Raw genomic sequence first — 27537 nt, 5'->3', positions numbered from 1 at the left:
CCCAGCTCTCCGCCTTTCCCCGTAGAAACCCACTGCTCCTAAACAGGTCCCCAGGACGCGCAAAGCATGTCCCACGGCCAGAGTTCCCACTGCGCGCTCCGGGCCCCACACAGTGCCTTAGATGGGGACACGTATTTGCATTGATCCTGGGCCAAGGCGGGCGGAGACAACCATCGAAGTCCGGCAACCCTGCCCTCGCACAGCAAAACAGCAGAGTAAACCAGCTTGCTGGAGAACGCATGCGCACCCGCCCCTGAGGTCCCGCCCCCTAGCGACGCATGGCGTCCCTAACAACCGGCGTTCGTGGGAAACTGCGAGAAGGTGAGCGCACAGGTCTTGGGAGCGGTGAGGCAACCTCTGGAGAGAGAACACCCGGCCCTGGTCTCCCCTAGCGGGCTGAGCTCTCTCTGCCCCTACTCCCCCCACAGGGCACGGGACCCCCATAGTCAGCCCACCCGGCCGAAGTCTGCAGGTGGCCGCAGCCTTGGCTCCTGTGAGAAGGAAGGGCCGGCCTGTACCTATGGGAGGCCCCCGCCCCCATATGAAGTTGACCGTGCATCCTTCCTCTCTACGGCCACTGCAGACTGTCCCAGGGCCTGCGAGTCAGGGGAGGGTCACCCGAGATGGAGAAGTGGAAAATGGAGTGAGAGTCGGTGACGGGGGAGAGCAGTCCCTAGTTCTGGGGCCCCAGCCTTCCTGGAAAGACGGACCTCTATTCCCAGCTCCTGGGGCTGCAGTCCCTCCCGCAGGTCTAGACGCTTCTACACCTCCCTCCCTCCCGTGGCAAAGCTGGTTATCCTTGGTCACCAAGGAGAAGGAGGGCCCCTTCACCCCAGGCGGTTTTGGGGAGGCATTTGGAGCCGAGCTTCCCTGGTGGGGTGTCTGAGTCAAAGGTAGGGATGAGGGTAGAGTTCTTTTTAAGACAACAGACCTAAGTGGGCAGCTGGGAGGAAAGCCTGGCCCAGGGGTGTGATAAGTGTGCAGACTGTCTCACCAGCAAAAGACCAGGGGTGCTGTGACAGAATTCTGTCAGGGAAACTTTTTTGCTCCTCTTTTGTGATTCCACAAACTCTGAATTCCCAAATGGGAATGACTTGGCCTGAGGTGGAGTCTGACACAGTAGGCAGGATAGGAATTGGGGAAATGTAGACAAAAGCCAGGGCCCTGAGGAAAAGCTGACTGAGAAAGCAGGAAGCACCATCAGAGAAGCTGGGGGATACGGGTCGTCAAAGCCCAGCCCCCAGGAAGAGATGTCCAAGGCCGTAGAGGTTCTCACAGAACCTAAGGAAGGCCTGGCACTTGGCACTTCTGCTTCTCAGTTCAGAGGAAGGGAGGTGAGGACCAGGGATGTGGTGAGCAGAAAGGGGAGAGGACTTCCCCTCCCCTAGCATCTTCAACTTTCCCATTTGTGCATGCAGGTGGAGCCTCTGCCCAAAGTGTTTGGATTTAACTAGGCACTTGAGAAAGATGGAGGAGGTCTGAGACGTTCCTGAGAGGAGGGAAGGTGAGGGAGACTCGAGCGCTGAACCCTAGGTCTGGGAGGAACATGGAGGGCCCAGTGTGGGCCACGGGGCAGGAGAGCACAGCTCTGCGGTATCTCTTGGGTCCTCGTGGGGCCTCAAAAGCTGAAGTGATCATCCGTTCTGCAGAAGGGCCTGTGACTGGAAGGGACAGGGAGTGAGGGAGCCTGGGCTGTTCAGGTCAGCACCAATGAGGGTGACCCCACACTCCCGCTGGAGAGAGTGGGAGGCCCACTGAGAAATGCTATGACAACTGAGTCTGGGCAATTTGGGAAGCAATCCCAACATCCTGTGATTTGTCTCTGCTTTTGTGCAGAGAAGTGAGGGACAGCTTTGGACAGACAGACATTGGTTCAGAGCTCAGCTTCTCCACTTACTATGTGATGCTTAGCAAGTTACTTAAGTTCTCTAAGCTTCTGTTTTCCTGTTTGTGAAATGACAATAATAGTGTTATAATAATATTTGTCAATAATCTGAAGATTTCATAGGCTTAGATAGGTAATCTTTGTCATGATATCTAACACTTATCTTGAGTGTTGGCTCTGGGCCCAATACAGAATGTCTCACACATGTTTCCTGGTGGCTCAGATAGTAAAGAATCTGCCTGCAATGCAGGAGACGCAGGAGACACAGGTTCAGTCCTTAGATTGGGAATATCCACTGGAGAAAGGCATGGCAACCTATTCCGATATTCTTGCCAGGGGAATTCCATAGACAGAGGAGCCTGGTGGGCTATCGTCCATGGGCTCACCAAGAATCAGACATGACTGAGTGACTAACACTTTCACTTTAGGGCTTCCCAGGTGGCACTAGTGGTAAAGAACCTGCCTGCCAGTGCAGAAGACACAAGAGATGCAGGTTCAATCCTTGGGTTGGGAAGATCCCTGGAAGAGGAAATGGCACCCACTCCAGTATTCTTGTCTGGAGAATTCCATGGACAGAAGAGCTTGGCGGGCTACAGTGCATGGGGTTGCAAAGAGTCAGGCATGACTGAAGTGACTTAGCACGCAAGCAGGCACACACATTAGCTCCTTTAATCCTCCGGATAATCTCATGAAGTAGGAGCCCCAGTTACTATCACATATTACAGATAAGGAGATGGAGGCTTAGTGGGGTTGCATGACTTGCCATGTTCTCCCAGATGTTGGGGACAGAGTAGAGGCTGGACCTCAGGTGGTGTAACTCCTGCATCCTGGGCTAGCTGTTATGCTGCCTCCTTCTGGGCACGCACTGTTGAGGGCCTGCCGTGCTGCTGCCGGTGTGCATGCTCAGTCATGTCCAACTCTTTGCGACCCCATGGACTGTAGCCCACCAGGCTCCTCTGTCCGTGGAATACTCCAGGCAAGAATACTGGAGTGGGTTACCATGCCCTTCTCCAGGGGATCTTCCTGACCCAAGGATCTAACCTGTGTCTTCTACATTGGCATGTAGACTCTTTACCACTGAGCCACTTGGCCTAGAATACAATAAATCAGAGCTATGTATAGACAAGGAGGTGGTTCACGGAACACTTGTCCACCATCAAAAATGAGGACAACCCTGCCCAAACTGGGACATCTCGTCCCTTTCTATTGCCTGTGCTTGGGCATGTAGAGAGCAGACCCTAACACTTAACCCTGGGAGTTACGAACTGAATGTTATTTCAGGACCTGGATGCTGGTCCTGAGGACACAGCTGGGACCGGGGGAGGGGGAGGGGGAGTCACCTTTCCTCAGGGGTGGTGGCAGGGTTGATGTTGGCGGCATAGCATGTGAGGCCCCATAGATCCATGACCTACAGGTGTCAGGAGATGAAGGGTCACTGGTTGCCCCCACTTGCCCCATCTAAGGGCAGGGTGTGCCCTTCAAGGGGGATACCTGCTGATGGCATAAGAGGCGCTCACTTGGGAATTCCCTGGCAGTCCACTGGTTAGAACTCAACCCTTTCACAGTGTGGCCTGGGTTCAACCCCTTGGTTCCCTCAGTCAGAAAGCTAAGATCCCATAAGCCCCGCTGTGCAACCACAAAATAAAATTAAATAAATAGCAGTGCAGAGTTCATATATACACACATGTACGGACTGTTAAGATTTCATTTCATTAGGGAGGAAATTCATTTTACTATAACAGTCATGTCTTTTGTCAGGGGCCTGAAATTCCTGTCGTGGGGTGCCACGGACCTAGTCGCTCTTCCAGCCTGGGGAGACCCTCCCTGACACATCCTCTCTGCAGTGAAGAAAGGGTGCCTGCTTCCCTGGGAACAGGAACAGGCTCTTTTCTTTTCTAGTGGAAGGTGGGACAGTGACTGGAAGAGCAGGGCACTGTGGTTAGGGCAGCCAAGCTCCTGATCCGGCCCCAGCCCTCCTATATATCCAGGGGCCAGTTATTTCCTGGTCTGGTCTTCAGTTTCTTCATCCATAAAGTAGGGTTGAGAAGCCTGCCCTGACTCCAGTGTAGAATGGTTATAAGACTCTAATAAGAGAAACATTCTGAAAGGAGCTTGTAACTTTTCTTTTTTTTTTAATATTTATTTGTTTGGCTGCATCAAGTCTTAGTCGCTCTCATGGGCTTAGCTGCTCCGCAGCATGTGGGATCCTAGTTCCCTGACCAGGGATCGAACCCACGTCCCCTACATTGCAGGACATATTCTTAACCACTGAATCAACAGGAAAGTCCCAGAAACTTGTAACTTTTAAGTGCTGAGCCGTTGTACGTTGATGACACTGTCAGCGAAGAAATGGGAGGTGAGGTTGGAGGCTCGGGTGGTCAGGAGAGGAACAGGCCACCAGAGTTAGACATCAGGAACAGCCAGGCAGCTTCTGGCCATCCTGTTGAACTAGTTCATCTACTGATTTTGGATTGTTCCCATAATTTCATTCACAAAACAGTAAGCCTACCCAAATAGTGGGGACCTTTTGGTCACAAAGGGGCAGAAATCCAATTCTTAGCTTCAGCAAGAGAGGCTTGCTAGAAGGCCATCGAGTCAGGTCTCAGAACTGAAGGAGGCCGTCAGAGGGCCTTCAGCGGTGAGGACTGGGGATGGGAGGTGCCCAGTGCGCCCTCTGTCCACCTCCCTCTCCTGCTGGTCTCCACCAGGCGGCACTTCCTCCTGCTGCCGTAGACCGGCCTTTTCAGTGTGAAGGGAAACAGCTTCCAGCAGCAGGGGATCTGTATCCTTCAAGGACATGTGTCCTTCTGTCTACCTCCACTTGGACAAATCCCAGGAAGGACTCTGATTGGCTTATATCAGGTGCACCTCTGAACCAATTGCTCTGACCAATACAGGGCACTCCTATTGGCCAGAATCTATGATCAGAGGGAGGTGGGGTAACCCAGAACACCAGATGCCTCCCTGGCAGACCTGACACGGGTTAGGGATTAGAGAGAAAAAAACGAGTAAGAAAGAGGACTTCCCTGGCGGTCCAGTGGCTAAGACTCCACTCTCCCAATGCAGGGGGCCTGGGTTCCATCCCTAGTTGGGGAACTAAGATCCCACATGCCATACGGCACAGTCAAAAAAAAATAGAAATAGTCCCCACACCTGGAGGAGCCCACAGTCCAGTGTGGGTGTGAGGAGAGGGTCGTTAGTCCATTGAAGCAACACAGGTACTGGGGATCTGACAAAGGGAAGGGGGAGACAAGAAAAGCTAAAGGCTCCAGAGGGGAAATGGTGCTTGAGTTCAGGCTCAAAATACCAGTGCTGGCCTGCTTCCTCGGGCAGAGACTGCAGGAAAGGCCTTCCAGGCAAAGAGAGTGGCTTGAGCAAAGGCTGGGCGGCACAGATTAGCCTGCCATGCTCGAGATGCAGAGAGGGGTTTATTTCAAACAGAGCATCGGGCCATGGAGGGCCTTCTGCACTGAGTTGTGGAGCCAGGGGCTTACCCAGAGGCCTGCCAGGACAGCTGTGAGAAGGCTGAGTGCTGGATGACACACTCAGGTCTGGGGCAGCTGCAGCTACAATGACAATGGACAATGAGGCCCTGAGCTGAGGCCACAGCAGGAAGGGAGAGGAGGGACCGTGGGGGAGGGAGCCAGAATTGAGGGGAAACTGCAGTGACTAGGTCAGGGAGAGGGAGTGGTACTGAAGGAGAGAGGTGAGTCCCCAGCTTCCAGGTTCACACACCTGGGTGGCTCCTGGTGCCTCTGGCCAAGGTAAGCAGCCAGGATGAGGAGAGCCTTGGTGGAGGCACTGAGTGCTCTTGGGGGCAGACTGAGTCTGCAGGAGCCTCAAGGTGGCCAGTGGCCATGAGTCTGGAGCTCAGAGGAGATGGGGGAGCTGCAGCCCAGCAAGAGGAGGAACAGGGCAGGCAAGGCTCAACCCTGAGGGGTGGGCAGAGTCAGAGGAGCCTGTGTTGGAAGCCTTTGGAGAATGTCCAAGAGGCCGGAGGAAGAGTTGGGAGAGCGGCAGCCGAGCAGTTGTTGAGAAGAACAGGTTTGGGCGCATGACTTGATACCATCTTTGTCACATTAGTAACTGGCAGGCAAAGAGGTCATCATGCTCACTATCCTTTGAAACATACTCTGTTTTATATTTGATTGATTCTTTTAGGTATATAAAAAAAACATTTGGAACTAAAAGCCTTCTTAGAAGAATCCTCTGTCTTGTAACAATTTGCTTGCCAAAAATATTTTTGTGATTTTTTTTTTTAAAAAATCAAGAAGTGATAAGTGAAAACTACCAATCTGACCTTATTATGAGGTTACCGTTATCAACATTTGCCTTTAAAATGACATCAGACCTCGGGGTATGGAGGTCTCTATGAATGTCGCGGGACAGTAGGGGCTCTTGTTTATACCAGCCAAGCACGTGGAGCACATGGATGGCCACCCTGTCCCCTCCTTCTGAGGCAATGGCTCAGGGCCCTGGGCCAAGCCACGGGCAGGTCATGCAGCATCCTACCAGAGAAGGCTGCAGGCTCCAAACAGCGGCCAGGCAGATAGGACGAGACCTGAGGAGCCAGATCCTAAGCCAGTGAGGCATTAGACAGTGAGAACAGGGCCACCCTGTTCCAGGGAGCACCCCGCTAGGCCCCAGGAGGGGTCTCCCAACATGTGGCTTCCTGGGAGGAAGAAGGGACCACTGAGCAGGATGATGAGGCCAGGCAGTTCTGTGAGAGAGGCCTGGAGAGCCACGCTAAGTTCTACTCCCATAGGCATGGCCCAAAGGCTGTCCTGGGTTGCGTCTGGGACCAAGGGGAATCCCAGAGTGTGTTAGACCAGAACTGTGGAGGGAGCCCCAGGCATCCAGACGCGGAGCTGATGGGAGCAGGGCTGGCCTGTTGTCCCTGTCCTCTTCCTCTGGTCCAGACTGCCAGCCCTCCACCCCCACCCCATCCTGTCCAGACCTGACCACCACCACCACTTTGCCCTCACATGTCCCCTGGAGGAAGGGAAGCACCTCATTCAAAGACACCATTGCAGGTTAATACTCAGAAGCTGGTCTCTAGGGCTTTCCCTCCCCATCCCAAACCCCTGTCCCTCAGAATGCCTCCGTCCTCCATATACCTGCTCTGGTACTCCTGCCAAATAGTTTTTAAAATGTTTATTTATTTATTCAGAACACTGTTTCTTCGTTGCTTCCTGCAGGATCTTGCATTGCGGCACACGGACTCTCTGGGTTTTTGTGGTTGCGCAGGCTTAGTTGCTCCAGAGCACATGGGATCTTAGTTCCCCTGCCAGAGGTCAAATCCATGTCCCCTGCATTGCAAGGCAGATTCTTAACCACTGGACCACCAGGGAAGTCCCACTCTTGTCAAATATTATGAATATGATTCAAATATCATCTCAGGGGAATCTCCACGAAGCCTGCATAGGAAGATATTACTGTGCCCTTTGACGGATAAAGAAACTGGCACTCAGACTGAGTAACTTGGCCAAGGTCACACAGCAAGTGCCTGGCAGAGCCAGAAATGCAAAGTCATCCGGGGCCTCCGAGCAGCATCCCCTCCCAGCCACACCCTTGGAAGGACCATGAGTCAAAAAGCGCCAGCTGCTTATCCCACACTGCATGGACCCAATCTATTTGTCAATTTGCATTTGATTTGCATAAGTGTGTCACCAAAATACATAGATATCTTCCTTACACTGCCCCCTCCTGCCTCTCTCTCTCTCTCTCCCTCCCTCCCTTCCTCTCTCTCTCTCTTTCTCTCACACACACACACACACACATTCACACAGCCAGGCTCTTCCTCCTTGAGATGCCTGGAGGACTGGGGAGCACCATCTGGTCCCCTCCATCTGCCAAGGACACCTTTGCTGGTTCACAGTATTCCTGCCCACTGGCCACTACCCAGTGCATGGAGTCAGGGAGCAAACCCAGAGTGGGAGCTCCGTGCTGGGCTGAGCAGACCCTATTCTTCCCGAGGTCCTGGGGAGGGGACATTGCAGCCAGGGTGCAGGAATGGACAAATGGGGTGACAGCATACCCGGATATATCCTCTGTCTTCAGCCCCAGATTTAGCTGCCTTGTAGCCTCCCACACTTTCCTGCTGCCACTGTCTGGAATGCCCGGAGCCTAGGAGAAATAGGAAAACTGGGATGGGGAGATTGAGGGAGGGGCAAGCTAAAGCCCACTGAAGGAAGAGGAGAAGGTGCTGATGCCCTGGGCAGGGTATGGGTCTGGTTCCCTTTGCCTTCCCTTCTGGCCTGCACTGCCCAAAACAGTAGTCACTAGCCATCAGATTTTGAAGGTTTAAATACATATGCCTAATAATTATATATATAATAATTTTTATGTTGATTACATGTTTAAATATTTTGGACATACTGGGTTAAACATAAAGTTAATTTCACTTGCTTTCTCTTTCCTTTCTTAATGTCTATAGGAGAAATTTTTAAATAGTATATGTGGCTTGCATTTTGGCAGCCATTTTATTTCTATTTCTATACTTCAATTGGCCAGTACTGTTCATCCCCTCCTCCTGGTTAGGCAGTTGTTTTTCTGTAAAATGCTTAGTGGCAGGGAGCTGTTTTGAACTAAATGTTTATCATACCTCAGCCTTTTGGCTGAACTTGATAGAATGAGTTGTTGTTGTTGTTATTTATGTACCAGTTTTTGGCTGTATGGGGTCTTTGTTTCTGTACGGGGTCTTTGGGGCTTTCTCTACCTGTGGAGAGTGGGCACACAGGCTTAGCTGCCCTGTGGCATGTGGGATCTTCCCCAACCAGGGATAGAACCCGTATCCCCTGCACTGGCAGGCAGATGCTTAACCACAGGACCACCAAGGAAGTCCCAATAGACTGAGTTTTAATCCACCTTTGTTATATATAAGCTGTGTGACTTTAGGCAACTCAGTTAACCTCTCTGAGCTTCAGTTTCACATCAGAAAAAAATTAGTCCATCAGTGCCTATCTCAAAAAGGCTTCTGTGAGAATCAAATGAGCTGATATGCATAAAAAACTAAAAAAAGGGACAGCATACAGCAATTGCTTGTAATTACTGCGTAGCTATTATTGTCTGAAATGTGGCTCTGCTGCTTGCTACAAGCTTCGTGTGTCACAGAAAGCTATGCCTCTTTGGGTGCATTATTTTAGTCACTCTTCCCAATCATCTTATTGGTAACTGCTATCCTCGTTTCACAGGGAAAGCATCTGAAACTCAAAAAGCTTCAATAACCGGCCCAAGACCACCCAGCTGGTGAGGTTTGCACCTGGACCTGCTCTAGTCCAGAGACTGGCCCTTCAGAACCACCCTGTGCTATGTCTGTTGGTAAATGCCCACTGAAACCCTACAAAATAACAACTCTCCCTGCTCCTCTTTCTCCAGGTTCCCGCCAGCACCCAGGATCTGCCTGTCTGAGAAGCTCCCTGTCACGAGGCCATCACCAAGGGGCCACCTGTCCCTGTGTTGCCAACCCCCAGCATGCAGGAAACCCAGACAACAGAGTCGATCCCCAGCCGGTCCTCAACCTCCACCCAGGACCGGTCCTCCTCTGTGGGCCAAACTTCGAGCACAGGCCCACAGCCCTCAAAGTCCACCCCGGTTATCCCACCCCCGGTGAAGTCCAAGGGCCCAGGTTCTGGGTCTGGGGTCCGGCGGATGCGCAGGATCATCGCTGAGGACGCTGAGTGGTCACTGGCCATCGTGCCCCTCCTCACAGAGCTCTGCATTCAGCACATTGTCAAGAACTTCCAGAGTGAGTCTGTCCCCTCCTCACTTGGGAGAGAGAAGGCCAGGAGTAGGGCAGGGTGGGAGGGGACTGCCTGGAGGCCAGGCCTCAGAGCCGGGTCTGGAGGCAGCCCCTGCCCTCTCCTACAATGTCCTCTTGTCTTGTTCTGTCCCTCGGTCATGTCCGACTCTGCAAACCCGTGGACTGCAGCACGGCAGGCTTCCCTGTCCTTCACCATCTCCCAGAGCTTGCTCAAATTCATGTCCATCAAGTTGGTGATGCTATCCAACCATCTCATCCTCTGTCATCCCCTTCTCCTGCCCTCAATCTTTCCTAGCATCAGGGTCTTTTCTAATGAGTCAGCTCTTCGATCAGGTGGCCAAATTATTGGAGCTTCAGCTTCAGCATCAGTCCTTCCAATGAATATTCAGGACTGATTTCCTTTAGGAAAATGTCCTCATCCCCACTCACCTCCTCCCTTCCCCCTACCCTGAGGCCAAGTCAGTTTCTCCAGCCATCCCCACTTCTAGGCCCCTCCAGACACCTCCCCCATCCCGCACTGTGCCCTCTATGTCTAGGCCCTCTCCTTACTTTTCCCACTCTCTCCAACAAAGCCTGGCCCAAACCACATCTACCTCCTCCTCTAGAAAGCCCTCCCTGGTTGACCATCCTTCACTCTCTTGGAGTCTTCTATGGGCATGTATAGATCCTTGGATTGTCCCGTACTTTAGTCTCTGTTAATGTTCATCCTTTTCAAAGATGAGTTGCCAACCTCTCCTACCAGAGGGCGAGCTCTCTGAGGATAGGGCCATCATGTTGTCTATGGCACCTGTCACCACCAGGCCTACAATGTGTTCATTTGACTTGTTTACAGTCTGCTTCCACTAGTAAGATGGAGTGCCTCCCTCTGTTTTGTTCACTCTTGTATCCTTAGCACTTAGGATGCAAGGGTAGTACGTGATACGTAGTGCGTGCGAGTATGCTCAGTCACTTCAGTCGTGTCTGACTCCTTGTGACCCTATGCACTGTAGCACTCCAGGCTCCTCTGTCCATGGGATTCTCCAGGCAAGAACGCTGGAGTGGGTTGCCACGCCCTCCTCCAAGGAATCTTCCTGACCCAGGCATCAAACCCACGTCTCTGCCTCTTTTATGTCTGCTGCATTGGCAGGCAGGTTCTTTATCACTAGTGCCAACTGGGAAGCCTGTGGTACATCGTAGGTGCTCAAAAAAAAAAGTTCTTGTTTTAAACTGAATTAAATCAAATCACATTGGGAGCCTCTGAAGTCAGGAATTACCTCCTCTACTAGATTAAGGAAAAACTGAGGGCTGGACCTGGGATTCTGTCTCAGACAGAGAGCTCCCTGAGACCAGAGGCTAAGATGTCCACCTTCAACTAGGACCACCCCATAGTTAGGGATGGTGTGTCCCTCCTCAGATCGAGCCTTCCTGAGAATGAAGGCTATCTCTTCTCACAGACTGGGGCTCCCTGAAGGCAGAGGAGGGTCTTCCCCTTTCCTGGGTGTCCCCAGACAGGCTGAGCCCAGGGTGCCACAGTGCAGTGTCCCCAACACTGTGCCTCCTATTTGCCTATTCTTGCTCCCAAAGACAACCCCATCCTGAAGCAGCTGCTCCCAGAGCATCAGAAGAAGGTCCTGAACCACCTGTCTCCGGACCTGCCGCTGGCTGTGACCGCCAACCTGATCGATGATGAGAGCTACTGGCGCCGCTGCTGCACGCAGCGGTGGCCTGTGTGCCACGTGGACAATCACGGCGGCAGCTGGAAGCGCATGTTCTTTGAGCTGCACCTGGAGAACCTGCTGAAACACTTCATCCCGAACACCACCGACCCCGCGGTGATCCTCAACCTGCTGCCGCTCTGCAGGAACTATGTGCGGGCCATCCGGGTGGATCAGTTCCTTCCGCCCGTGCTGCTCCCGGCCCCGCCCCGCGGCGGGGATCAATCCGATTCGGGCAGCGAAGGGGAGATGGAGGAACCGGCCATGGACCACTACCAACTGGACGACCTGGTGGCTGGCCTGAGCCATCTGGAGGAGCTGGACCTGGTATACGGTGTCAAGGACTGTGGCATGAACTTCGAGTGGAACCTCTTCCTCTTCACCTACCGCGACTGCCACTCCCTGGCGGCCACCGTCAAGGCCTGCCACACCCTCAAGGTACCACCTCCCCCAGCCTCCCCCCACCTCCCACTCTCAGCATCTCTGAGTCCCTCTTCCCTTCCCCTCCTCCTCTATCACCACCTTCTTGCTCCTATTTCTTTCTCGCTCGTTGACCAAGTGTCCTTGATTGCCCTGGACCGAGCTGGGCTCTGGGAATGCGGAAACGCACAAGGTTCTGCCCGCCCCATTCACCAGCTTTTTATCCAACTCTCAACTGCACCCTGAGCCCTGTCCTAGGTGCTGAAGATTCCACAATGAGCGCAATTAGACCATGTGTGCTCTCCAGCTGACCGTCTGGTGGGGATAAAAGGCACTAATCAGCAATCATATAAATGCGAAATTGCAACTCAAATAGCGTTGCCAGTTTACCAATAAAAATACAGGATGTCCAGTTAAATCTGAATTTCAAATACACAACGAATTTTTTTTTTTTAGGTTAAGTATGTCCCAAATATTCTGGTGGGAAGGAGAGCATGCCAAGAATCAGAGGAGGAGGAAAAGGAGGACACGGCATTGTATCATAGAGCCTAGGGAGGGAGGCATTTCAAGAAGAAGGGTGAGCAGCAGTGGGGTGGGATGGAGCTGAGGACCGGATGTAGCAAACTTGGAGGTCACTGAGGGGAAGCTATGTCAGTGGAGTGCCAGGAGCAGAGTCCATATCAGAGGCATTTGTGGAGAGAGTGAGAAGTAAGGAGACAGATCAGCTTTTTCAAGAACTTGGCTGTGAAGGGAGAGAAAGGTAGAGCAGTAACAGATGAGGGGTTTGGGTTTCCTTAAGAAGAAATTTGCATGTGTTTAAAACCAATGTATAAAAACAAAAACAAATGGATCCTAATCAAATGCATAAGCTTTTGCACAGCAAAGGAAACTATAAAACAAAGAAACAACCTTCAGACTGGGAAAAATATTTGCAAACAATGCAACAGACAAGGGCTTAATTTCCATAACATACAAGCAGCTCATATAACTCAATAACAACAACAAAACAACCCAATCCAAAAATGTCCAGAAGACCTAGACGTTTCTCCAAAGATGTCCAACAGGCACATGAAAGATGCTCAACTTAGCTAATTGTTAGAGAAATGCAAATCAGAACTAGAGTGGGGTATCACCTCACCAAAGTCTAGGAGGGTGCAGCGAAGGGCTGACTCACCCAACAGACCTGGATTCAAAACCTGCCTCTACAGCTTAATCACCATGTGACTCTGGGCAAATGAGGTTTCTGCTCAAAGCCTCCATTTTCTCCTGTAAAATGCAAAGGACTTGTTAGATCTCACTAGGATGCTGAGGGTTAGAGATCATGGCTATGGAATGTTGCAGCAGCATGCCCAGCACGTAGTCATTACTTAATAAGTGGTAGTCTCGGCACCCCACTCCAGTACTCTTGCCTGGAAAATCCCATGGACGGAGGAGCCTGGTAGGCTACAGTCCATGGGGTCACTAAGAGTTGGACACGACTGAGTGACTTCACTTTCACTTTTCCCTTTCATGCACTGGAGGAAATGGCAACCCACTCCACTGTTCTTGCCTGGAGAATCCCAGGGATGGCCGAGCCTGGTAGGCTGTCATCTATGGGGTCGCACAGAGTCGGACACGACTGAAGCGACTTAGCAGCAGCAGCAGCAGCAGTCTTTTCCCTACCAGTTGCCACCAATTCTGCACCACTCTGTCATAGTGGGTAGACCTGCCCTGCCCAAAAGCCAGCCAGGTAGTCAAATCCCTTATCCCTTACTGCTCCACCTCTCTCCCCCTTCCCAGCCAAGTTCTCTCTCTCTCTTTTTACTATTTATTTATTTATTTGGATGGGTCCCATATGCAGCATGGGCTTCCTTGATGACTCAAGCAGTAAAGAATCCTGCAATGCAGGAGACGCAGGAGATGTGGGTTCGATCTGGAGAATCCCTGGGAGGAGGGCATGGGAACCCATTCCAGTATTCTTGCCTGGAGAATCCCACGGACAGAGAAGCCTGGTGGGCTACAAGTCACAGGGTCGCAAAGAGTTGGACACGACTGAAGGGACTGAGCACACATGCACAGCTGCAGCATACGGGATCTTCTATCTTTATTGCAGCACGTGGGATCCACCTCCCATACCAGGGATCTAATCCGAGCCCCCTGCCCTGGGAGCTCGGAACCCCAGCCACCGGACAGCCAGGGAAGACTTCCCCCAGCCAGGTTCTTGAAAGAGCAGAACCTTGGGCGTTCCTGGGGCTCCCTCTTCTACCTGGAGGAAGTATGTAGGCAGGCACATTCTTCCTGCTGCCCACAGATCTTCAGGCTGACCCGAAGCAAGGTGGATGACGACAAGGCCCGCATCCTAATCCGCAGCCTCCTGGACCACCCGGCCTTGGAGGAGCTGGACCTGTCGCACAACCTCATCGGGGACCGGGGCGCGCGCGCCGCCGCCAAGCTGCTGAGCCACAGCCGCCTGCGCATGCTCAACCTCGCCAACAACCAGGTGCGCGCGCCAGGCGCCCAGTCGCTGGCTCACGCCCTGGGGCACAACAGCAACCTCATCTCCCTCAACCTGCGCCTCAACTGCATCGAGGATGAGGGTGGCCAGGCGCTCGCCCATGCCCTGCATACCAACAAGTGCCTCACCACGTTGCACCTCGGGGGCAACGAGCTGTCCGAGCCCACCGCGACCCTCCTGGCCCAGGTGCTCACCATCAACACGACGCTCACCAGCATCAACCTGTCCTGCAACCACATCGGGCTGGTGAGCCACGGCTTCTGGGGCACGCAGGGCCAAGGGGAAGCCCTGGGGCCTTAGGTGGAGGGCCTGGAATCTGAGGTACTTATTGGGAAATTGTTAGGACCACAGCCTTTACCCAGTTCTCACCCCTGCTCTGCCATTTAGCACTTGGTTAAAGTTACTTAACCTTTTGGGACCTCCATTTCCTCATCTGTAAAATGCGAATAGTAATAGCATCTACCTTGAAGTGTTATTAATGGGAGGATTAAATGAGTTATAACTGTAAAGCAGTTAACCATTGCAGATACTGGCTAGGTCCTCTGTATTTACTAGCTGTTGCTACTACTCGGGATTCTCTACTGTGCTAGGCACCCAGTATCCCGTTAGTTTTTCTTTAACCCTCAACTTATCTAGTAAAATAGCCCCACTTTATAGATGGAAAATAGTCTCAGAGAGGTTAGTGAGTTGCCTGAGAGCATCCAGTCAGGTTGAAAGCCTGGGTCATTTCCAACAGACAGTGTCTTTCAAATCTTGACCAAGTCTCAGAGTAAGAAATGCAATTTGCATGAACACCTAGTGAACACATACATAGATATAACGTAATTGAAATTTAACTTGCACTGCTTGTGATATATGCTGATGTTTTCCTTTATAATGTTTGCTACTTCATTTTTTAAAAAGGTGCTTCAGTGACCCATTGAGTTGACTTTGCAACATACTGTTGGGTCACAACCATAGTAAACCAGCATTCTGCCTCCCAACAGGAAATTTTTCTTACTGGGCAAGGGCCACCCAACCCAGAAGGGGCTGGAACTATGAGGCCTAGAGAAGAGGGACCTCCATGCACTCCACTTAGGGCCCTGCACCCTCTACCAAGCCTCCCCAGAGGACAGTCTGGCTCACAGACAGTCCCCAGAGAGAGTGCTCTTTGCTACAAGTAACAGAAAGCTTAAGTGGGAAATGGCTTAAACAAGAGGAGTGTTCGCTGTGTCCCACAATCAGAAGCCCCAGAGAAGGGGGTTCTGGGGTTGGTGAGTTCCTTGGCTCAGTGCTTCTGAGCTACCTCTGCTCTGTCCACCCAACCCCACGGCCACATCGCCTCTTGTGCGACTCTCATGGGCCCAAGATGGCGGCTGTACTTCCCATAGGGCTACGCTCAGAGGCAGAAAAAAAGGAGACCACTCCTCTCTTTTCTTCTCTTTTATGAGAAAAAACTTCCCAGATGCCACACCCTCCAAACTTCTTCCTTATATCTCACGAGCCAGATTTGTCTCATGTGCTTGTGGCTGAACCAGAAGAATGGAGTCATCGTCACTGCCACAGCACCATGTTTTTCAAACCATTGGGGTTGAAAAGTCAGTTTAGTGAATTTCAAGCACCATTTTTCTCAGGGAATAAGAAGGAACAGGATAGAAAATGCTACACAAAGTAGGAATTGTGTGTGAAGTTGCTGTTCCCGTCACGTCTGTATATCAGTATGTGTACACGTGCACACATCCACCCATGTTTGTGTGGTCCTGGGTCGTGGTGGAAATTGACCCTTTCCCTTGTATTCCTGACCCAGGATGGCGGGAAGCAGCTCCTGGAAGGCATGTCAGACAACAAGACCCTCCTGGAGTTTGATTTGCGCCTGTCAGACATCGCCCAGGAGAGCGAGTACCTCATCAGCCAGGCCCTCTGTGCCAATCGTGAAGCAGCCCGCCAGCGGGCCCTGAATCCTAGCCACTTCATGTCCCCAGTCACTGCCAAAGGCCCTGAGAATCCTGTGGGATAAGATAGGAACAGGGCAGAGGCAGTGGCCAGACCTGGGTCACTGCCCCAGCCCCATCCCTCATTTCATGCCCCTGCCATGCCTGCCCTCGAGGGTCACCCTGGTCCCGAGGGACAGGGAGGGGAGACCAAGACTATCCTTGGGGTGAGCGATTGAGGTTCTGCAGGGATCTGTGAGGAGAGGAGGGAGCCTGGGATAGCGGTAGGAAGTGGGACTTAGCCCTGGTACCTAGGGAGAGGATATGAACGGACTCACTGAAATGACTGACTTCTCCCAAGAATACGGAAAGCCGACTCTTCAAGACTGTGAGGCCCAGACTCTCCCACAGGGGCCGCCCGTCTCCCCAACCACCCTCCTCCCCACCATTGTTCTCTTTACCAAACAGATCCTTGACCTCATGACCTTCAAACACACTCACACTCCTCCACCCCAGGCTTCAGCAGAGTTCTGCCTGGCTCTTCCACCCTCACTCCTGCAGATGCCACCTCCCTCTTACTTGACTCTGCTTAAGTCTTCCAGTTCTGCAGGTCATGCCACCCCTAGTCCACCCCACCCCCAACCTGGGCAGGAGGAAACAGAGGTGACAGGAGGGGCTCAGACCTGTCGGCCTCCCCAAAGAGCTGCTCACAGAACTGGGAGATGGTGAGAGAGGTGTGACCCTGGGAGGGAAGTCAGTGAGTCATCCGCAACTTTATTATCCACCAGTTTGATTTATACAATCTTTGCGCTTGGAAATCCACGACAGAAAGGCCACAGTGTGATGCACCCAGTTGACAGAGACCTGTCTTCTCCCCAGCCAGGCCCAGCCCACCCCACAAGCCCTTGTCCCAGGACACATGAAACCTTCCAGGCCCTCCACGAGTCCCCGTCACTCTTTGACCACCCACCCTGGGGCCACACCCACAGGAATCACATCTCCCCATGGGGCCATGAGAGCATCTCCTGATGGATTCAGGCTGAGCACCAGGGCCCATCCTCCGCAGACTGAACCCCCAGCCCTGTTTCCAAAGGGTGGGTCACAGGCTGCAACCACAGCCTAGGAGCACTTTCCAGGGACTCCTTCCAACAAGCAGGCACGGAGCAGAGCACCAAAGGGGGCTTGGGAGTGACCGCACGTGTGCCTGTCTGGGCAACTTCAAGTCTGTCTGTGCCTGACACCCTCTGACAGTTCCGGAGTGCAAACTTATAGGTGTGAGGGTGTGTGTGAGTGTGTGAGTGTACATAGCCACAGCTGCTAGCAGAGGTTCTAATTAGAGAAACAAGAACATTCAGTGTAAAGTTTAATTTTAGAGATTAATTTTTCTGGTTTTCGTTTTCCCTGGCAATCAATAAAGCTACCAAGAAAACAGACCAAAGACTTGGTTTCTCTCTAAGTCTGTGCGTATGTGGGAGGTGTGAGGCTGTCTGTGTGAGAAGACCTAGTCAGAAATGGTCAATACAGGCAAAAATAATCACAGCCCCTCCCCTCTCCCCTCCTCCCAGCTCAGGTTCTGTCTCAGGCATCTACCTGAGGCAGGGAGCTGAGTTCCTCCCTTCCCAGAGCCATGAGGTGGCCAGGATGCCCCAGACAAGGGTGTGACATCCGGGTGCCAGCTGGCCAAGAACTGGGTGCCAAGGCCACAGCTTGCCACCTGTACTTCGAAGACATCCATTCAAAGGAAAGAGGGGCACTCCAACCCCCAGGCCCCTGAAGAGCACAGTGCTGGCAGGTAGGTGGGCACTGCTGCCCAGGGAAACCTAGTGGGCAGCTGTCCCCTCCTGCCCAAGCCTTCCCTTCTCCAGCCTCCTCCCCTTCCCACTCAGCCATCTCCACCTGAAAGTTAAGCTCAATCCCAATGCGCCACAGGCCAGGGTGTCCCCACAATCTGTGCCCCCCAGCTCCCCAGGGAAGTGGGGAGCAGGGGAGCCAGAGGAGATGTTGCATAGGTGGAGGCCATGAGCCTGGCCAGGCTGAAGGAAGAGGGGAGAGGGGCGGCTCTTGATGGCTCAGATGACGTGAGCCATGTCAAGGCCGAGGGTTATCCTCTCCGGCTGCAAATGTGAGCTCACTCCCTGGGCGCTAAGTCAGCTGGGAAAACGTTAGCCAGGGGAGCTGGGCGGGCAGGGGTTTTGTACACAGACATGCACACGGAAGCACATCAGGGTAGGAGTGGTGGGGGACAGGACACGGGGCCAGCGCCCTGGGGTGGTGACAGCATGCCCCTTTGAAGACCCTGGGACACACAGCAGGGCTTCAGCTTCACCGGCTAGGGCAGGACAGAGGGGTCGGGCAAGATTTACAGAATTCCTGCCTCTGACCCCACCCCTGGAACAGAGTGTCCAGCTGGGCTCGTGACAAGGTCCTCAGCTCCGCAGAGGCTCAGCTTGCGGATGACCACTATCCACTCCTCCCCACAAACATGGGGGAGCCAAGGGGCGGCCCCCGTGGACACCCCCACCTTTGAGGGTCTTTTCGTGACCCTATCCTCTTCAACTCCCACTTGCTTCCCGAGTTCTCTGTGGTCACCCAGGCCTGTCTCCTAGTCTCCCCGCCGAGTCATACACCTTGGTCAGCTTGAAGAAATGCCGCCCAAAGGGGATGCCCTCCCAGAACCTAGGCAAGGAGGCAGAAGTTTAAAGGACTGAGGTGCACTGCCCTCCACAGTTTGCCTTCCCCCTCACCCTGGCAACAGCTGTTCAGAGCCAGGGAGCAGGCTGGGGAAGGGGAGCTGTGGTGAGTTCGGTCCCCCCAGGACCCAACCTCCCGGGGGCCCAGGGAGATAAACAACAGTGGTGGGAGTGGCGGAAAGGAAACCCCGATCTTCGGATCTTGTTTGGGCCAGCGCCAAGAAGAGGAGAGCAACATCTCCAGGGCTTTGAGATGGAGTACCGTGGCTGACACCCGGCCCCAGCCTCAGACCCACTGAATTCATTAGCTTGGTTGGAAGCCAGCCCTGCTGTTCTCCGAACCACTGCCCCCTTGGTAGAGAGAGGCCCCAGCAGGATCGGGCTACAACGAGGAAAGACAGCTGGGCGGCCCTTCCCCGCTGGCCTCCAAACCTCCCCAGCTGCACAGCAAGGGCCTCTCCCTGGAGACGGAGCCCAAGACGGGTCCCAGGGCGCAGTTGCCACGTAACAGTCATTGGATCCATTGAAAGGCGGGACAGGGAATCTCCAATGCGAGAGTGTGTGTGTCAGAAAGGGAGGTGACCCCCTAGGAACTCAGGGGCGGGCAGGCCTGGAAGAGACGGCTCTGCCGGGGTGGGATTGTCTCCCCTCCCCCTAGGTGTCTCTTTTTGTAACGGAAGGGGGGGGTCGGATCGGCCCCATCTGAGTCTGGCCCGCGCCCCCTCGCCTCCCATCTCCCCACCCACGCCGTTCCCAGCACGGCCTCGGCCACATTCGTGACTCCCCCTGCTCCACCCACGGGACGCGCCGTCCGACAAGGGGCAGGGAAGGAGACCGTCGGGCCGCTCCCGGGACCCGGGGTCACAGTGAAGTCTCTACGCAGGAGCCGTGCCGGTGCAGCGGCCGGTGGCTGTGGCCCAGACACCCCTCCTGCCGGTGCACAATGAGCACCGGAAAGTAGAGGGCGTCGTGGTAGGGCGGCGGCGGCCCGGCCTCCTCCTCGTCGTCGTCCTCCTCGTCGTCCCCCATGCTGGCCTGGCTGGACAGTCGCGTCTGCTCGGTGGGGCAGCTCGCTTCGTTGACGCTCCCGCTCCGGCTGCGCCACAGGCAGCTGCGCCGGGAGCCGTAGAGGCGGCCGAGAGAGAAGCGGCTGCCCCCGCAGCCCGCCCCGACTCCTCCGGGCCCGGGGGCGGCCCGCGGGCTGGCGCAGATGCTCAGGGCGCTGCGCGAGAAGATGGACGAGCTACTGATGGCGCGCTGGCAGTGCTCGCAGCTGCGCCGGTACGGGGCCAGGCCCGCCGCGCCCGGGCCACCCACCCCGCCGTAGCGGCAGGTGGGCGTGTAGCCCCCGGCCGCGCCCCCAGCGCAGCGCGCGCCCAGCCCCGCCAGGTCCATGAGCACCGCCTCCGAGTAGCTGGGCACCAGCTGCTGGTTGGAGCGGATGTGCCACTCGAGCTCCGTGCTGTCCACCGTGTTGACCCGCGGTAGGCGGTGCGTGAGCGGTGGCAGCAGCTCGTCGCTGGGACTGAGGCCGCCACCGGCGCTGCCACCCGCAGAGCCCGGGCCCTCCAGGCCGAAGAGCTTCTCTACGTGGTAATGCGCGTAGGCCGTGCGGTACTCGGCCAGCACGCGCAGCGGCCACGACAGCGTGAGCAGCGCCGCGGCCCAGAAGGCGGATGAGCAGGCGTACCAGGGCGGTCTGGCCGGGTCGGGGAAGGCCACCATGAACTCGCGGAAGTCCACGTTCTTGAGATGCATGCCCTCGCGCGCCTCCATGTAGTCGTCCAAGCCCTCGTTCTCGGCGAAGAAGCGCGCGCGCTGGCACAGGTACGCGTTCTCGGCCTCCACGCTGGCGAAACTGAAGCACTTGGTGAAGCGCAGCCGTGTGGCCGGCGCGCCCTCCAGCCCCACCAGCGCCTTGGACACGTCGCGGACTCCACAGCGGGCGTAGTCGAACTCGGCCTCGGCCACGTGCGTGTTCACGCGCTCATGATAGACCTGCGGCGCCGGGGAAGGCGGCGGGGGAGGCTTCAGTCCGTTCACCCTCGTCTGCCCCATGGCGGCTCTCAGCGCCTGATCGAACCCTCAGCCTGTCCTGGCTTAAGTCCCAGTTGGAGCTAGGAAGGAACTTATCATCTCCAGAGACACAGACCCTGGAGTCAAGACTGCCGGGCTTCAAATCCCAGGTCCACCATACACTAGCTGTTTGACTTTGATACTGGTAAAGTACTTAGAGCAGAACCTGTCTGCTAGTGTTTGCTGTTGTTATTATGGTGGTGGTTATTGCTCTCCTGTGGCAGTGCCCACAAGCGCTCACTGCTGGCTGTGCTCCCCCTGGGGACAGTTGGGCAGGGTCCCAGCAACCCCCCACCTCCCATCTGGACCGGCCTGTGTTCCCCTCCAGCTCCTCACCTGGGTGGTGGTGTAGGCGTCTCCATTGCGGTATCGGGTGACCTGGCGCGTGCGGCGAACATAGTGGTAGCTGATGGCCTTCCACCAGATACAGGGCGTGGCCTGCTGCATGCGGCCCACGCGCTCTCGCACGCTGCTCACGTCCACCCGGTGCTGCAGCTCGTGGCGGGCTTGGCAATGCCAGCACTCCACCAGGTAGACGGCATACAGCATGAGCAGGAAGGCCAGGGGGATGTAGACATAGCCGTTGGAGCAGGGGCTGTCGTGGTACATGAGGCTGTTGCCCTGGTAGGCGCTGCTGAAGGTGAGGCGGGTCACCGTGGTGACGTGGCACCAGGCCACCGCCCCCAGGCAGCCGTACATGAGCAGCGAGAGCAGCAGGCACTTCCAGTGGGACTCACGGCAGAGGGACTTGGTGAAAGAGGGCTGGATGGGACGCTGCTGCTCAGATGGGCAGGCAAAGGGCCGAGATGATTGGGGAGTGAGACGGAGTGGCAAGACCCAGTACAGGGATGAATGTAGGAAGGGAGGGCCAGAGGCCAGCACCCGAGATGACAGGCAGAGACAGACAGGGACGTGGAGAAAAGAGTCAGACCAAGATGGGAGGCCAGGACCAGAGATAAACATAGAAGTGACCCAGAGTGAGCCACGAGGACAGGAAAAAGGAACAGAATGCCAGTTTGGGGAAGTGCAGAGAGAGATACCCAGAGAGGCAGTGGGATCAGAGCCAGGGGTGGAGGGAGAAGGCCCAGGTAGCAAAGAAGACACAGATGGATAGGATGGCACCCAGAGGAACAGTCCAAAGACAGATACAAAGATGGCAGTGAAACAGCAGAAGGTGTGGGCAGGGAAAACAGGGAGGACAGACAGGCATCAGCGAAGGCAGGTCCCCAGCCCAGACCCCTTCCAGGTATTCTAGGAAAGGAGGGAGGGGCCCACTGACATCCCCTTCCCACTTCACAGGTGGGGCCCTCCCTTATTCCAGAATCTAGGAGGAACCGCTTCCTCAGACCCATCCACCTCCATCATACCTCCCAGGAAACCGCAAGCACTGTCTCCTTCCCCACGCTCTGGACCCCAGGTCCCTAGCAAGTCTCCCTAACATCCTACCCCTGTTCTAAGATGGAAAGCAGGGGGTTTGTGTCCCTGAGCAGCAGGTGGTCCAGGAGGAAATATCCAGAAGGGCAGAGGCATATGGCTGGAGAGAGGGGATGGGAGACGGGGGTGGGGTTGGGGGTGGGAGGCAAGGAGGAAGATGTTTGCGGCCCAGCCCTTTGTCAACAGAAAACAATTCTTGGTACCCAGGCTTCTTAAAGCACTAAATCATGTTCTGCCCCACAGTGGTCCCAGTGAGTTGTTTATGTGTCTGGCTCCTCCACTAGACTGGGTGCTCCTGAAAGCAGGGCCTCATTCTCTTTGCATTCTGGGTGCTGGCACCCACAGCCACTCAAGGACAAGTATACTGAGTCAGATGTCTGGTGGTGGCCTGGGCTTTCCCTCTGCTGCCCCCACCGTCCAGCTTTAGGAACCCTCCACACACCCGCCTGCTGAGATCCTGACTTATTCTTTCCATTCCCCTGCCTGGACCTGGAAGCTCCCCAGGGAAAGGGAGAGAAGGTGAAGAGAGGAAAGGCACAATAACAGGCAGTGGGCCCTGGACTGGTGTGAAATCCAAGGAAAGATCTGGAAGTACAGATAGGTGGCTGGGTTAGGAAATAGTGCACATGCAGACAAGATTAGGGTGCATGTGCCTTTGTGGGAGCCTAGCCCTTGGGGAGTGCATATGTGCCCCTTTGCATGCCCACCTGAGTGTGTGCTTGTCCCAGTGAGAGTGAGTGTGAAAGGGGCTCTCCCTGCAGGTCCTGCCTGTGTGCTTCTGCCCTAGTGCAGTGTGCAGTGTGTGCACGAGCGTGCAGTGTGTGCACGAGCGTGCATGGGGAGCCCCTGGTACTTTCCTCCATCGCTTTGTCTCCAGGTTTAGTATGCCCCCAACGAGGGGTAGGTATGCTCGGTACCAACACCTGGAAGGATTCCTGGGAGTCCCCTGGAGGGGGGGAGCGGGCTACACGGACCTTGGATGAGAGAGGCGCACATCCCCCACACAAACAGCCCCAGTGACCTCAGGGGAGATGGCTTCTGCACACGTTTGACCTTCTTAGGACCCCAGCTCAGGTAACACCACCGTTTCCTCCGTGGACCTGGCAGGTACTCTCCTGCCTCCCGCAGCCCCTCCAAGTCACCCTTCCTGGCCTTCTGGAGAGCATCTCCCTCCGCGAGATAGGATCCCGGCTACCGTCCCCACCCCCACTTACCCGGGGTCCGCGAGGCTCCGCCCCTAGGTCCCTCCCCCTTCCCGGGACCCCCCCCCTCCGAGCCCCGCCCCCGGCGCGGCCCCTTCCCCGACACCGCGGACAGCTCCGGCCGCCGGGCGGGGGCAGCGGCGCGGGACTGCGGCTGCGGCGGCCGGCTCGGGGTGCGGGGCGCCGGGCGCGCTGCGGCGGAACCGGCGGGGGAAGGGGCGCCACGCCCGGGGAAGGGACGACCGCGCCCGGGGAAGGGGCGCTACCGGCTCTCACCTCCTCTCGGGCGGGGCCCTCGTCCGTAGCCGCCGCCGCCGCCGTGGGCTCCTCCGGGACCCCGGGGCCGCCACCACCGCCGCCGCCGCCGCCGCCGCCGCTCTCTCCCGCGGCCGAGCCAGGGGGGGACATGGCGTAGAGGGGGCGCGTCGAGCTCAGGGCCTCCCGGGGGGCTGCTGGGGGCCGGGGGCATCCTGCGCCGGCCCTGGGGAGGGGGCGGGAGGGGGCGGGGCCCTCGCTGCTCCCCACCCCCCGCCGGGGGGAGGGGGCCTGGAAAGGGCACCGCGGGTAAGGGGCTTGGGGATGGGGATGGGGAGGCGGGCTGGGGGGCCGGGCTGGGGGGGCCGGGGCCGGGGCCGGGCGTCACCTTGAGGCCCTCGCGGCGCCGCTCCGCCTCCCGCCCGCTCCCGCCGCCGCCTTTTGTCTGAGCCGAGCTGGAGCCAGCGCGCCCCCCCTCTTCCTCCCAGCACAGGAGCCCCGCCCCCGGCCCCCCCAAACTCCGCCTTCCCCAAGCCTACCTAACAGCCACCCCAAAGGGGACAAGCAACAGGGGCTCCCGGCACCCCTTCCTCACTCCCAGCCCCGCTCACTACCCGCACCCCCGCCATCCTTCTTCCTTGGAGGAGAAACTAAGCCCAAACTCCTCTCCGTCTATTCGCGGAGGGGGCGCCAGCGGCCAACTAACATCCCTCCCCACCGTTGGTTCTCGCAAGTTCCCAGGGCTGAGGGTGGGGAGAGGAAATTGAGTTTGGGAACCCTAGGCAAGATCCTCGTTCCCAGTTGGATGGTAAAGGGTTAAGGCAAGAGCCAGACTTCAGAGGACAGACCCAGCTGAGCAAGGTTGGGAAAGGCTGAAAAGGAACGGATTGAGCTGGATGTGAGGAAGGACTAGCAGAGGGCAGAAGAGAGGATATTGAAACTAGCCTTCACTGAACTCTCTCCATCCTAGAAGAAAAACCCCAGAGAAGCAATAAAGTGTGTACATTGCCCTAGACTGGAGATCAGGAAACCTGAAAAGAGATTTTTTAATCCTGGCTCTGTCATTAGCTGTGTGACCTTGGGCAAATGCCTTCCCCTGTCTGAGCCTTAGTTTACCCATTTGTGCAGTGAGAAAGTTGACTGAACAATCTCTAAAGCTCTGACTTTGAGTGTAGGAGGCCAAGTCATAGGCCACAGGCCAGGCTGAGTGACTGCAGGTCGCCTGTCCCTTCATGTCATCCACCCACAGTGCTCTTTCCCACCCCAGTTAGGGGCAGAAAGAAAACTGCCATTCATTCATTCCTGAATGCATCCATTCAATAAACAAGTATTAAGAACCTACTGTGCCCTATATAGAAATGCAAAATACAATTTCCTGTCCTCAAGGAGCACAAAGTCTAATGGGGAAGAAGGACATGGAAGCCTGTCATTACGAAAGAATAAGATAAAGGTTATGCTTGATCCGTCTGTGTGTGCAGTCACCAAGGAAGCCTGTTGTGTGTCATGCGCTACATTAGTCTTTGACATTTAGTGACTTTCCCCATTTACCCACAAGGAACCAAGGTAGAGAGGAGGTGAGGGACTTACTCAAGGTCACCTGCTGGTACTCATAGAGTGGTCCTAGAATCCAGAACTTTCCCATTCAAAAGTCCATGGGGATCTTCAAGGGTCGGAGGTCAGCTTGAAGCAAAACCTGGATATCTGGTCTTTAGGAATAGAGGACAAGCCCACTGCTCTGCTGATGGTCCTGACCCTCATCTGGGGCAGAAGAGCCTCTGCCTTCACCCCCACACACCCACCCCCCTACTCTTGGTCCTGTCTGCATGTTTCTACTCTTCTCTTTCCAGGGAAGGTGAAGGGGGCTCTCGGTCTGCCTGTCACTTCAGAACTACCCAGCCTGTGTGATCCTCCCCAGGTCAGTGAGTCCATCCTCCCTGCCCAAATCAAGGGAGAGTATGGTCCCAAAGGCATGGTTCTCCTTCACCCCCATGGCAGAGGAGGAATCTCACTTGCTGGCTCATTCCAATGTCTCTCTCCTACCCATAATTTTTGAGAAGTCCTGCCCACAACTAATTCTAACTCCTCTTCTGGTTTCAGTTCATTTCACCTAGTTCAGTACTTACTGCAGATAGAGAGCAGAGGTCCTAATCCTGGCCTTTCCTAACCCAGATAGGATCTTCACACTCCCCATTTCGTTCTAATCTTCCTCCTGTCCCCCAGCCTCACTGCCTTCCTGACTCCACTTCAGGGGACTTCAGAAGAGAGATAGCTCAACTTCTTTTGGCCAATCTCAGAGCTTTCAAGAGATAAAAGACCACCTCCCCTTTCTCCATACACATGCATTACCCCTCCTTAGAAGCCCAGAGAAAAAAAGGGGGCTGTGGAAGGAGCCAGCTGACCAGCTGGTCACCATGGCAACTGGGCCTGTTTCCTGAAGATGAGTCTGGCTGAAGTGGGCAGAGATGGGGAGTGGGAGTATGACAAAGGGAACCAGAAAACAAGAGAGAAGAGGACCTTGGAGAAGACTGGGTGGGACTGAGGGAGTGAAGTCAGGACCCTGATCATGCTATGACTTGTCAAAGTCCCCAGGTCATCTTTCCAGATGACACTGCCACTGTCCCTGTCCCCATTCCTAAATTGTACTCAGAAGGGCTTCCAATCAGAGTGCAGACTAGGTGCTGGAAGCAGTCAGTGACTCAATGCTGACCTCATGTGGCCAGAAAAGGGGCTGCCACATACCTGTTAGGGTTTAGAGCCAGACAAGGGTAGGTTTCTGGGTAGGTTAATGGGGTAGGTTTTTCCTTTAAATCAACCTGTGGGTATAACAGAGATGCTCACTGCACACCCTTGAGTTCTTGTGTCCTTGCAAAGGGCTCAGATGCCCCCAACTTCTTAAACCTTCATGAAGGAACAAAAGTCACTGAAAATATTGTTTTTATTTGCCTGCACCTACACCGGGGCTTAGTTTTGGCATATTTGACAAGGAATCAAACTTGAGCCCCCTGAACTGGCAGCTCAAAGTCTTAACCCCTGGACTACCAGGGAAGTCCCTCACTGAAAGCATTTTTAAAGTTTTGTACTGGGAACAGGAAAACACAGCTCTACACTTTCAGATTGTTTGACCTTGGGCAAGTCAACTCACCTCTCTGGGCCTCAGCTTCCCAACTTTAAAATGGAGATGATTTTGAATCCAAGTGGTTAAGGTCTGTGTTTTTGCTCCAGCCTTTGAGATTGGGAGAGGAACAGGTCGGGGGAGGAAGTTGAGGATGTCTGAAGTCACAATGACCCCAAGGGAAGGAGATGCCTCATTTTCCTTGGGCTTTCCCCTCATGGCTCCTCACCCTCTCATGCTCAACACATCCTCCCCACTGTGGCCTTCGGTGGGGGATGGAGACCAGTGGGTCACCTCCTCCTGTCTGTCCTACCCCCTCCCTTCTCCCTCCACTCACCCCCTTTCCCAATAGAGACTAGGTACTTCTCCCCAGCCCTCTTCCCTTCCCATTTCCAGTTCAAATAGGACCTCCTTTACCGCTCACCCCTCTGGGTAGTTGGGCCCATGTTGTGCCCCTCCAGCATCCTGTTCTCACTCCTATCTCAGCCTAATCACTCTGTGATGTAACTGCTAGGGGTTTTGGAGGCTGGAACTGTGGGACATTTTTGTTTGTTTGTTTGGAGCAGGGGATGGTAGTTGTTGGTTATTACTGTTACTGTGAGC

The 27537-nt window shown here is 55.0% G+C and overlaps 2 protein-coding genes across 7 annotated transcripts; one reads left to right on the top strand and one right to left on the bottom strand.

The window, feature by feature from the left end:
* Positions 1-255: 255 nt before the first annotated feature.
* Positions 256-17603, top strand: DRC5 (dynein regulatory complex subunit 5). 5 transcript variants are annotated; one of them, XM_081518990.1, is made up of 7 exons: positions 256-321; positions 1419-1504; positions 9079-9133; positions 9263-9632; positions 11211-11779; positions 14052-14501; positions 16042-17603. In XM_081518990.1, the coding sequence occupies exons 4-7, from the start codon at positions 9359-9361 to the stop codon at positions 16249-16251; spliced, it is 1503 nt and encodes a 500-aa protein (XP_081375116.1). In that variant the 5' UTR covers positions 256-321; positions 1419-1504; positions 9079-9133; positions 9263-9358; the 3' UTR covers positions 16252-17603. The 5 variants fall into 5 exon arrangements, with proteins under 5 accessions (XP_081375116.1, XP_081375115.1, XP_081375118.1 ...); XM_081518989.1 differs by lacking the exon at positions 9079-9133; XM_081518992.1 differs by lacking the exon at positions 9079-9133 and having other exon boundaries at positions 14052-14576.
* On the bottom strand, positions 16920-27045 carry TMEM151B (transmembrane protein 151B). 2 transcript variants are annotated; one of them, XM_081518986.1, is made up of 5 exons: positions 26965-27045; positions 26562-26635; positions 25410-25528; positions 21268-21565; positions 16920-20853 (listed from the first exon to the last, which is right to left on the bottom strand). In XM_081518986.1, exons 4-5 carry the CDS (start codon positions 21538-21540, stop codon positions 19717-19719), a joined length of 1410 nt encoding a protein of 469 aa, XP_081375112.1. In that variant the 5' UTR covers positions 21541-21565; positions 25410-25528; positions 26562-26635; positions 26965-27045; the 3' UTR covers positions 16920-19716. The 2 variants fall into 2 exon arrangements, with proteins under 2 accessions (XP_081375112.1, XP_081375111.1); XM_081518985.1 differs by lacking the exons at positions 25410-25528; positions 26562-26635; positions 26965-27045 and adding an exon at positions 23844-23975 and having other exon boundaries at positions 21268-21708.
* Between the last annotated feature and the right edge of the window lie 492 nt (positions 27046-27537).

The sequence above is a fragment of the Giraffa tippelskirchi genome, chromosome 8 (genome assembly GCF_054371585.1).
Source record: "Giraffa tippelskirchi isolate mGirTip1 chromosome 8, T2T-mGirTip1v1.2.pri, whole genome shotgun sequence".
Classification (NCBI taxonomy): Eukaryota; Metazoa; Chordata; class Mammalia; order Artiodactyla; family Giraffidae; genus Giraffa; species Giraffa tippelskirchi.
The sequence above is the reverse complement of the archived record's forward strand: the minus strand, read 5'-3'. Positions and strand labels throughout refer to the sequence as shown.

Excerpts from the sequence above, each read along its gene's own strand:
- DRC5 (XM_081518988.1), top strand. The coding sequence starts at position 9,359 with ATGCAGGAAACCCAGACAACAGAGTCGATCCCCAGCCGGTCCTCAACC. Across the intron at positions 9,633-11,210 it reads CATTGTCAAGAACTTCCAGA|ACAACCCCATCCTGAAGCAG; the intron begins GTGAGTCTGTCC and ends TTGCTCCCAAAG. Across the intron at positions 11,780-14,051 it reads AGGCCTGCCACACCCTCAAG|ATCTTCAGGCTGACCCGAAG; the intron begins GTACCACCTCCC and ends TGCTGCCCACAG.
- TMEM151B (XM_081518985.1), bottom strand. The coding sequence starts at position 23,975 with ATGTCCCCCCCTGGCTCGGCCGCGGGAGAGAGCGGCGGCGGCGGCGGC. Across the intron at positions 21,709-23,843 it reads AGGGCCCCGCCCGAGAGGAG|CAGCGTCCCATCCAGCCCTC; the intron begins GTGAGAGCCGGT and ends CCATCTGAGCAG. Across the intron at positions 20,854-21,267 it reads ACGCCTACACCACCACCCAG|GTCTATCATGAGCGCGTGAA; the intron begins GTGAGGAGCTGG and ends CCGGCGCCGCAG.